Genomic DNA, 11364 nt, shown 5'->3' with positions numbered 1-11364 from the left:
AGGGCACAAAGCAATTTCATGGTCAGGTGTCCACAAACGTTTGGCTATAGAGTGCGTGTATGTATACAGAAAATAAATAAAATATTTAGACATAAACCTGCCGATCAATTCGACTCTACTGCTCTCTCCCTTTTTTTTTTTTTTTTTTTTTATATATTTAAAGATTTATTTATAATTATTATTTTTTTTCGTAGAACAGAAATAGTGAGGATTCAATGATGGGTTTGTAATTAGGATTTGTTCGTTAAATCAGCAGCGTTCGTGTTGCACATTCCGGGTTATCGGAAGTATGTGAGCCATGGGGGTGGGGGTGGTGGGGGTCTATACAGGAATGTGTGGATTGGTCCCATTGTGAGTGTATCGTGTTAAAACAATGCTGCCGCTACGGGCTTTTTTTTTTTTTTGTCTTGGAGAGGTTTATAATATAAAGCTCATTGTTTTTTAGCTTTTAAAGCTTTTCAAAAGGTTTGGCGTTCGCTATGCTGGTTTCGGTAAGATCTCTCCTGCGTACTATTGCTGTGCCTACGAAAGAAAAACAGGAAGAAAAAAAAAAAAAAAAAACGACTTTCACAGTGATTGGAGCCACTGACTAGTGGAACCTAATAGGACATTCATGACCTGTGTAATTACACACACACACACCTATATGTACACCTATCGCTATGCTCTAGAGAATGGACAGGTAGAAGCGGTAGGTGTGTATCAGACCCAACAAACACACTCGCACACACACACAGGGCTCACTGTGGCTTCCCCAGCAGATTGGACAGGAAGCTGGAACCCTGTGCTCTGTTCTGGCCGCTCCCTCTTGCCCCTGATCCGCCTAAAGGATCCATCTGGTTGAGCTCAGACTGATCCAGCAGCTCAAAGTCATCCTGGTCCTGGTCTAGGTCCAGGTCCAAGTCCAGCTCCGAGCTCGACTGTTTCCTGTATGCGTGCGGGGCCTGCATGGCACCTGAGAGAGCCGCATGGATCATGTTGCTGGCCAGGATGCCTGCTATATCGCCGGTGAGGGCCGAGGTCACATTGAAGCCGCCGAGCGAGAGGTCAGTATCAAGGTCGTCCTGGTCCGAGTCCATCTGCGTGTCCAAGTCCAGCAGGGCGGACGAAACGGAAGCACGGGTGCCCGAGATGCCGACCGACCCCAAGCTGGGCAACCCAAGGCTTGGATCATCGTCGTCATCCATCAGCGTGGCGTCCGGGTTTATAGACGGGAAGTCTTGGAGGTCCTGCGCAAACGACTCCTCTGGGTCACTGTGCCTGTCGAGTTCTGGTTGGAAGAGAACAGTGAAGGAGAAAAAAAAAAAAAAAAAAAACACATATACTTTGGTCTTTATGGGGAAAAAACGTCTTTTCTGTTTTGCCTTTTTATATGTCCTAAGACAGACAAACACACTGTCTCACCCTCGGAGCCCTCAGTGAGAGGGGTCGGCCCCCTGGAAAGGTTAAAGGTGCCATTTTCTGTGTATGAAACTTCAGCATCCGAGTGCTCCGAATCAGTCAGGGCTAATTCCCTAGCAACCGTAGCTTCGTCAAACTACAGGATAGGAGAAAAAAAATAAAATCAGAATACATTTATCGAGCTCTAGAGACAAAAACTCCGCACCAGACAGCAACCCTGATACTTCATCCTCCACAATTTGTCCTAGTTTGTCCCCCAACCTGCAACCTGATTGGTCAGAAATTGCTTAAAAGCATATTGTTTTTCTCCCAATCTTAAAATCTGAGCTGAGAACAAATAAAGATCATTTCATCCATTACATGTTAATCATACTGCTGTTTGGCATTTGTGCATTCGATCTTTTTGATTTACAAAATGTATAGTTAATTTCTGGACTTTGTTTGTTTTGGTGGCACTTGAAAGTAGAGGGTCAACCAATAGCGGATTTTATACCGATACCGATAGCAAGGTTGGAACGTGCTTAACACATTATATATATATATATTAAATAATAAATATCATATAATTAATAAATTATTATTAATAAATATAATGTAGCGCTCTCCGTGCAGCATGCAGTCTCGCGTGTAAAAACAAACAGCACGTAGTGCAAAAAGTAAAAGCGGACCTTTGCTAATTATATTACAGAATTTATATGGAAAAAGAGTGGACCAAAATCACACCAGAGCAGTGTGAGAGTCTAGTGCTGTCCTGTGGCTGCAGATGTGCTGAAGTCATTCAGAGCAGAGGCCTGTACACTTCCTACTAATTGCTGACTGTTGTAACCTTCAGAAAATTGTGTTGTAATCTTTTACCATGCTACAGTCTTTGTTGTTCTCTAATTTTGATCAGTGTGTTTTCCGCAAAATAATGTTGTTGTTCTTTTTAAATGCCTTAGTTATTTTGTGGAAAAGGTGTTCTAAAACTTCTCCAACTGTTGAGCAGTGAAGATGACAATATTTCAGAATAGTTCAATTGTTAATAAATTGTTCTTTAATTTTGATCGCCTGTGTGTGTGTGTGTGTGTGTGTGTGTGTGTGTGTATATATATATATATATATATATATATATATATATAAAAAATATGCTGCCACCATGTGGTGACACAGAAAATTACATTTTGTGCCTGAGTGATGAGCATATTCTACTAGACATTTTACATGTGTACCATATAACGACCTCGGGCCACAATTGACCTCCGGGACAAACTTTTAGACATGCCTGTTATATAATATACTACATGCATATAACATACAGGATACTGCATAGGTCTGCAGCGGTAAATAATTTCAATATGGGTAAATACATCGAAGACAAAATATCAAATTTTTCTAATCTAATTTTTTAACGCACACACACCGCTCATTCTCTACACATATTGTGACTTACACACATCTGTGTTAATATTTCACATATATGTGTAAATATTAGGGCTGGAACAAGTTCTCAAGTAACAAAAACAAAAAAGTATATATATATAAAAAAAAAAAAAAAAAAAGAAGTCCATTTAACTACACACTGAGCATTGTGTTTCACCACGGATCATTATTACTGTCGCACCACCCGCTAAACTCTGGAGCGCCCTGGACAGGTAACAAAATGAAAGAATGAAGAACAAAAAAAGGAGGAACTGGGAGAAAAATCAGAAGATTCATATAGAAGTCTGTTCCTGCCATAAGTATGCCTATTTCCATCTTTATTTCCGGCAATTCCGACTGCAAGTCCCGCAATTCCGAATCGTCGGAATAATCGTCAGAATACTCCATTACTAAGATAATCGAGAGCAACAGCCCTAATATATAAATACTTAAGTGAACTCAGCTTTTGCACATTTTTTTTCACTGCCTTTCCCTTAGTATTTATTTATTTATTTATTATCTGCACTTGTCAATTTGCACTATCGCTACTATTTGCACTTCTGGTAAATGCTAAACTGTATTTCATGTACCTGTACCAAGTTCTGTCTGTCTGTCTGTCTGTCTGTCTGTCTGTCTGTCTGTCTGGTAATAAAAGGAAAATGTTTGCAACTGCAAATCTATTAAAAATAAAAGCAACAACTTAATAAACTGCGATTTTAATTGCAAAATAGATGTTTATTATGATGCGTAAATCTTGTTGAAAGATTTGAAGATATATGAAAATATACAGACAATGATGTTCAACAGTTCTAATTGTCTAGACAGAACATAACTTGTGTAATGTGATTGCTTTCTGGGCTGAAAAACGTTTTCTGCACCCGAATCTGACTCATACTGGGATATAAATGAAGACCGGTGTGTCTCGACGTGTACTTACTGTAGGGCAGAAGGCAGCGAGCTCTTCCTCGCTGTCGCTGGCGTCACCTGAGGCGGCGTTTCTGATCGATCGACGGAGGACTGCAAACACAAAAACACGTTCAAGTCAGTGACGGTTCTGTGCCATTGCTTCTACCCAGAGCGTTGAATAAAAGCTCCACGGCAGACTGACTTAGAAGGTTTCTTGCATGCTTTAGTACTCACACTGGTTGTCTATTGGCTTGGACATCATGTAACCTTTGACGCTGAAGTCCAGCCACTGCAGGGCCGGCTCCAGCCTCACACACACACGCTGCCACAGCCGATGATAGATCGCCAGCGGACACAACAACACGCCCCAAACTGACAGAACACAGTAAAAAAAAAAGTTTACAATGCAAATTTCTTAGTCGATAGGGCCAAAAGTATCTGGACACTTTGAGAACTTTGAGCACTTTGTGTTCGAGAACTCACCAGCAGCATAAGACAGGATTACTCCGGGGATGTAGCGCCCCACCATGGCCAGGAAAGAGAACACTCCACACACCAGCACGCAGAACTGTAGAGATCGCACAGAACATACCATTTTGTACATTTACTTCATTTCTTATGAGGAGAAAATCCTTACAAATCGTGCGTACAGTTACACGAAACAAAACCAAAGTCAGCTCAACGCAAAGCACGTCTCGCCATGAATAGTCTCGTCTGTGATTCCAGAACGTTGATTAAGATCGGAAACATCTTTTAACTCCATTAACACGGGTTCACGTTTGGGTTCACTGTCGTTTTTATTATTGGAGTTTTTCTGCTCAGAATGTGGAGATACAAATCAAGACTTCTGTGTGCACCTGTGAGAAATCCAAGCTGATTCATATGTTCACATCAACATACACTATATGGATAGAAGTTTGTGGACACCTGACCATACGGTCCTTTTTTCGACATCCGGTTCTACATTTAAGCCTAATTTTGCTCTTATAAAAACTCTTCTGGGAAGATGTTCCACTATATTTTAGAGAGGTTTGTGCTCATTCAGCCTTGAGGGTGTTGGTAAAGTCAGGTGGTAAACCCAGGCCTCCTCACCTCACGTGCTCTTGAACCCAGAGACGCTCATGCTCTTGAACCCAGAGACGTCCTATACAATTGTGTGCCTCCAACTTCGTGGTGAAAGTTTGAGAAAAGAACCACATATGGCTGGAAAATCCAGGTGTCCCAATACTTTTGTTCACAAAGTGTATCAGTATTGAAGAGATTCGAAACTGCATGATACATGCATCTTCTGATGTGTGGTTTACCTGTCCAGGGTTGTGTCTTTTAAACTCGATGAGATCTGCAGCACACGACGACACGCTCACCCAAACCTCGGCCATGTAGTGGCACAACTCGGGTACGCTCAGGGTGCCAGGCTGTACCAGACCCCAACTACACACACACACACACACACAATAAGCAATTAGATGTTGCGTGCAAAATGTACATATACATATATATAATATACATAACAATCCCAATCATGTGGCATTGAGTAAAAGACAGGAGGTGGAGCTGGAAGTAGCGGAGCTGAAGATGTTGAGATGTTGTGACGAAGATGGACAGGATTAGAAATTAGTTTATCAGAGGGACAGCGCATGTAGGACGTTTTGGAGACAAAGTGAGAGAGGCGAGATTGAGATGGTTTGGACATGTGCAGAGGAGGGAAATGGGGTACATCAGTAGGAGAAATCTGAGGATGGAGCCCCCGGGAAGGAGGAAAAAAGGAAGACCAAGGAGAAGGTTTATGGATGTGGCGAGGGAAGACATGCAGGTAGTTGGTGTGAAAGAGGCAGATGTAGAGGACAGAGGGGTATAGAGACGGATGATCCGCTATGGCGACCCCTAATGGGAGAAAGAACAAGAAGAAGAATTCCAGTCATACCTTTCATTTTCACTCTCCTCCACGCGCCTCGCTGTGAACAGACAGAGAAAATTAATCCACTTATAGAAAGTGTGTGAGATAGAGAGAAAGAGAGTTATAACTGAGTCAACACAAATCCATACTTTTAAGCACATTCGTACCACAGTTATAATGCCCAAATATAATCTATTCAGCAAAAGCATAAAAATAAGAATATCCTGCGTCCCAAATCGTTGTGCGTCCAAACCTGACCTAATATTGCTGTGAGATTTCGGTGTGTTTGAAGGGGTGAATACTTTTTCAGCTAATATCACAAAATTTCCATATAACAAAGATGTGAAAAAAAATTTACATTAATCAATGGAATTGTCAATTCGGTGAGAATATGGATTACATAATAAATCGTGGTTTACCGATTTATTAAAAATCCATACCCATGGTTTTTCCGTGTCGCGTAACGCGGTACGAGAGCGGCCTCTAGAGGCAGATCACTGATGCCACGTGCTGCTTATCAGAATTGTTTTTTATTTATTTGGAGTGTTACCCTTTGTTTAAGTTTAAACGAGTGTTTTTTTTCCCCTCAATATTTAGTAATATAACTAATATATTAATATTTATTTAATTTTTCACTTTTTCATGAATAACAATCTCATAGATGGCCATATTAAAAAGAACGTATCTGCAATAAAAGTTCTGTAATTGCATTTGCGATTTCTCTCTTTATCATAATAGTACTTGTACCGTAACATGTACAGTGACAGTTGAATGTGATCCAATTTAATTATTAGATCACCTTAGGTTTAAATTTGTTTGGTGAGTTGTTTGGAGAACAAACGCTGCCGAATGTTTTGATATCCGTGGGCTTGTGTTTAAATAACGGGTGACAAAATATTACACTTGTGTGCTTGTGGTATGCGTGCTTGCACTGCTACTATAGCAACCGCCATCCTCCTGATATTGAAAAGACGTGTCTGGGAATCATTTCAGATTGACTTGCATACAAAAGTAAAAATGAGGATGACGACGAGTCCCTGAAATTCCGTCTGTTTGGCCGTCCACAACCCTGACTACCTTTGATCTTGGACCAAATCGTGCTCCTCCACGTGTCGACGCACACCACCAGAGCAAGTCCCGACGACGACAGGAAGAGCAACCTCAGCGAGCTCAATGCGAAGAACCTGCAAGACAGAAAGTGAAACCAATCAGACACGATGTGTTTTTTTTTTTTTTTTTTTTTATGTTGTGAAAGTTCAAGTTTGTTGTTTTTTTTTCGTTGATGCCACCATACAGTACACGCAGACATACAGAGGAATCGAAATATCGTTTTTCTTCTCTCTCATCAAGGGTTTACAATGTCAATGCAATATAAAAATTGTTTATAAGAATATCAGTGGTGAGATATAGAGACAGATTTTGTGTGGAGGTAACAGCGAAGACGTATATAAAAGTTTATGTTAACTTTTATATTAAAAGTAAATAAAGTAAATACACTTCAATGGGTACAGATTTCCAGCCACAGTGTTTCCACCCCTCAGTCACGTCCTCTGTAAATCTCAGATGCTAAAAAATAAAATAAGAAATGGGTTTGACACCAAATCGGACATGAGCTAGTCATTGTACAGATCTGCACATCTATTTTCCCGAACAATAGAGGATATGAATAATTTTTAATAAATAATTAGTAATATATTGGAATTTTTTATAAAATATATTTATTTTATAAAAATTGCATCATTTCAGGATTTTACACCCACTGTAGGAAACCTATCTAGCGAATTGGAAGCAATCTAGGTTTTTTGCATATGAAAACTCCTGAGATTTACAGGAAAATTTCAACTTTTTTTTTTTCTTTCCTCAATGCCACGTTGAAATGTCTGTTCGAATCGTGATCTTTGTCCCTGCACGTGATGCTCCCTTATACAACGGCTCACCGGAAATATTTGTAAGCCCTTTAATGATAACGTGGTGTGGTGAATGTCGTGAATGCTGCGATTCAGCTGAACGTGTCGGTCAGGACGTAATAAGGGGCGGAGCTACTAACTGGGAATCACGAGGTCAAGAAAGAGAAACGCTTTATTATTCATCTGAATCATCTTCATTATGTGTTAAAAGTACATGATCCGTTATGGGGCTGCTGGTGTTTGCACAGTGCTCAGTATGCAAAGTTCAAGTTGAAGAGACACGCTGTCTATTCCAGAGACAGACCACTATGATGTGGATATTATGGATCTTCCGCATGGCAGTTTCGAGCAGATATACCTGCGGTTTTGTTTTTGTTTTTTTTAAATGATTGCACATTTCAGACTTGGCTGTCGGTCTAAATATAGCCTGGTGCCATCTGTCTCCAGAGCTGAGGAAACAGGAGCCAGCTACGAAGTACAGATTACACATGGCTGGGGGACTTTAAGGGAAGAATTGAGCTTAAAAACACAAACAAACACACACACACACACACACACACAATTCCTCTTGACTTGATATAAACGATTTCTCAAACCTGGGCATAACTAAACACAATTACGTGCCTATTATATTATAATTATTATTACACATTACATTAATTAGGATATAAGGTGGTAACAAAAAGTTTCGAGACTGGCTCTGTTTACAAGAATGTACTTAATTTATCTACAGTGTTCCCAATGTCACCTTCAAAGTAGTCCCCTTGCACAGCAATACAGCGCTCTCAGCGTTCCTGCCGCTTCTGGAATGTGTCCTGGAAGTCTACTTTGAGAAACTAGTAGACATGGTAACACAGATTAAGACCAGTTGCGCAGCTCCCGATGTACACAGGACGATGTCTTTCGGCACACTGACTTATGAAGGTCGGCGCTCCCTGTGACTGTGCGTGCAGCCTTGTGCTGCCATCTGCTGGCGTGTCCCAACACTAACCTCGAAACCTTTTGATACCACTTCGTATGATGACCGGATAATCACATATAAAATGAAAATAAAAATAAATAATATGGAAATTAAATCTCTCATTCGTACACCAGCTGAGGACCTTTCTCAGGGGCCCAAGAGCAGGAGCTTGGTGTGGCTAGGATTTGATCTAAAGACCTTCAGAGACAAAGTCCAATGCATTAAACACTAAGCTACCACCGCCCCTCCTCCCTATGGATCCATAACCAGGTACCAGTACATGGCCCAGCGGTTGGGGACCCCTGGTCTACAGCAGAAATACCGAACTAAGACATGCGGGCCAAAGTTGGCACCTGATGTTGTTTGCCAAGCCATAAATGTAAAAGGGGAAAAAAAATGGGGGGCAGCTTTTCATTGTACTATAAGCTTTATCTACATATATAACAGCATTAGTTACAGAAAGAAAATAACTATTTGATTTTAATATCAAATGGGAAGTTAAACTCAGCTCATGTTCTGACTGGACTTCCAAAAGGATGGTTGTGAGTTCAAATCCCAGCACCACCAAGCCGCCAATGCTGGGCCCTTGAGCAAGGCCCTTAACCCTTAACTGTTGTATAAACAGTTAGGAAAGGCGTCCAGAGTAAAACGTGCCGGTTTGGTTGACATTTACTTGATCGATCAAGTTAAATTTTCGGCCCGTCGTTTGAAAAAGGGCAGCTCTGGTGTAGAGTGTAAACTTTGTAACGCACCAACAGATGGCAGCACGAGGCTGCACGCACAGTCACAGGGAGCACCGACCTTAAGAAGTCAGTGTGGTGAAAGACATCGTCCTGTCCACATCGAGAGCTGGTGCTATTCTGACCACGTGCGTTACCACGTCTTCTCTTCTCCTCACCAGATTTGGCTCCTGTGGACTTCGCAATCTTCCTTGAAGATAAAGATCCAAGTCAAAAGTCGCTGTTTGGACACACGAATCACAGAAGGTGATTCGTTCCGAAAGATGATTTCCAGGACATTTTCCAGGAGGGGCAGGGACACGGGGAGCATGCAGGGACATTGTATTGCTGTGCAAGGGGACTACTTTGAAGGTGACACGTGTGTAAACGCAATAAATAAAGTACCCAATTATTTTGATTTTGACAGCATGTGAAACGTGTTGATGTTCTCCATATGATCCTACCAGAAGCCGCAGTTGGTGAGAGTGAAAAGGACCACGCTGTGCACGGGTCTCTCCCACAGAAGCACCGCTTGCAGGTAGGCGACGAGCCGCTCGTGGGGCCCGAGGGAGTCCATCAGCGTCACCCTCACGGCCCGCACCTGCACCTCGGTGTCACCGGAGCGCCGCTGTCGACTTCCCCGCTCGCCCCCGCCGGCGCCGCGCCTCGCCCAGTCCCCGGTGCCTATGTCCGCGTCTCCGGCCTCGCGCTCCTGCGCCATTCTCATCTCAAACTGGAGCCCGAGTGTGGACACGACAGCGAAAGAAGAAACATGGACACGAACGAACACGTCAACAAACGCGCCGGATTCAGCGCTGATGTTATCAAAATAAATAAATAAATAAAGACACACTGTATCGTATAGATTTCAGCTCAGCGGTGCAGGAGGAAGTCAGTGTCGCGGTTTAATGACGTAACGAGCATCACACGCACCTCTCAATTCATTCCATGTTAAATATGAGTAAAGGAAATAAGTGTATAAACTACACACACACCCGGATCCCCTGCGATTCAGCTCTCAGGTGACCCGTGTTGTTTACTCACTTCTTCACCGGATGTTTGCCTCCCGACCGGAAGTAGGAGTTGAGCGAGTCAGTGTGGGGCGTGTTTAAAAAAAACATCAATGGCTGTGTCTCAAACCGACACCCTCCTCCCTGTTCCCTCCATGCTGAAGTGAACTACCGAGTAAGAGTAGATTACTGAGGAGTCTAGAAAGACATAAAAATCTATCTATCTATCTATCTATCTATCTATCTATCTATCTATCTATCTATCTATCTATCTATCTATCTATCTATCTATCTATCTATCTATCTATCTATCTATCTATCTATCTATCTATCTATCTATCTATCTATCTATCTATCTATTTTGGAAGGTGAGAGGATGCCTGAGGAATGGAGGAGTGTGCTGGTACCGATCTTCAAGAATAAGGGAGATGTGCAGACCTGCAGTAACTACAGGAGAATAAAGTTGATCAGTCACACCATGAAGTTATGGGAAAGAGTAGTGGAAGCCAGGCTGAGAGAAGAGGTGACCATCTGTGAGTGACAGTGTGGTTTCATACCGAGAAAGAGCACCACAGACGCATTATTTTCTTTGAGAATGTTGATGGTATTGTATGGGGAAGTCAGGTGTGTCAGAGAAGTATGTGAGGGTGGTGGAGGTCATGTATGAGGACAGTGTGACAGCGGTGAAGTGTGCAGTAGGAACGACAGACTGGTTTAAGGTGAAGGTTGGACTGCATCAAGGATCGGCTCTGAGCCATTTCTTGTTTGCAGTGGTGATAGTGGTGATCTGTGAGAGTGAAAGGGAAAGTTTATAGGACTGTGGTGAGACCTGCAATGTTGTATGGATTAGAGACAGTGGCATTGAGTAAAAGACAGAAGGTGGAACTGTAGATAGCAGAGCTGAAGATGTTGAGGTTTTCATCGGGAGTGACGAAGATGGACAGGATTAGAAACAAGTTTATGAGAGGGACAGCGCATGTAGGACGTTTTGGAGACAAGGTGAAAGGTGTGTGATTGAGATGGTTTGGACATGTGCAGAGGAGGGGCATGGGATATATCAGTAGGAGAATGCTGAGGATGGAGGAAAAGAGGAAGATCAAGGAAGAGGTAGATGTAGAGGACAGGGGGGTATGGAGACGGATAATCCACTGTGGCGACCCCTAAT

At 42.2% G+C, this 11364-nt stretch overlaps 1 protein-coding gene across 4 annotated transcripts; it reads right to left on the bottom strand.

The window, feature by feature from the left end:
- Positions 1–390: 390 nt before the first annotated feature.
- Positions 391–10272, bottom strand: retreg3 (reticulophagy regulator family member 3). Of its 4 annotated transcripts, none has more exons than XM_083567089.1 (10): positions 10234–10272; positions 9654–9922; positions 6680–6786; positions 5630–5660; positions 5010–5136; positions 4189–4273; positions 3940–4077; positions 3737–3816; positions 1405–1537; positions 391–1270 (listed from the first exon to the last, which is right to left on the bottom strand). In XM_083567089.1, exons 2-10 carry the CDS (start codon positions 9914–9916, stop codon positions 741–743), a joined length of 1494 nt encoding a protein of 497 aa, XP_083423215.1. In that variant the 5' UTR covers positions 9917–9922; positions 10234–10272; the 3' UTR covers positions 391–740. The 4 variants fall into 4 exon arrangements, with proteins under 4 accessions (XP_083423215.1, XP_083423216.1, XP_083423217.1 ...); XM_083567090.1 differs by having other exon boundaries at positions 10043–10263; XM_083567091.1 differs by having other exon boundaries at positions 10181–10263.
- Positions 10273–11364: the final 1092 nt, after the last annotated feature.

Source organism: Silurus aristotelis (genome assembly GCF_946808225.1).
Source record: "Silurus aristotelis genome assembly, chromosome: 17".
Classification (NCBI taxonomy): Eukaryota; Metazoa; Chordata; class Actinopteri; order Siluriformes; family Siluridae; genus Silurus; species Silurus aristotelis.
Note: the sequence above shows the minus strand (reverse complement) of the source record. Positions and strands in the feature narration are given on the sequence as shown.

Bases quoted from the DNA above. Each gene is read 5' to 3' on its own strand.
- retreg3 (XM_083567089.1), bottom strand. From the start codon at position 9,916: ATGAGAATGGCGCAGGAGCGCGAGGCCGGAGACGCGGACATAGGCACC. The intron at 6,787-9,653 runs GTAGGATCATAT...TCTGTCTTGCAG, and splicing joins CTCACCAACTGCGGCTTCTG to GTTCTTCGCATTGAGCTCGC. The intron at 4,274-5,009 runs GTAAACCACACA...CGATCTCTACAG, and splicing joins AAAGACACAACCCTGGACAG to TTCTGCGTGCTGGTGTGTGG.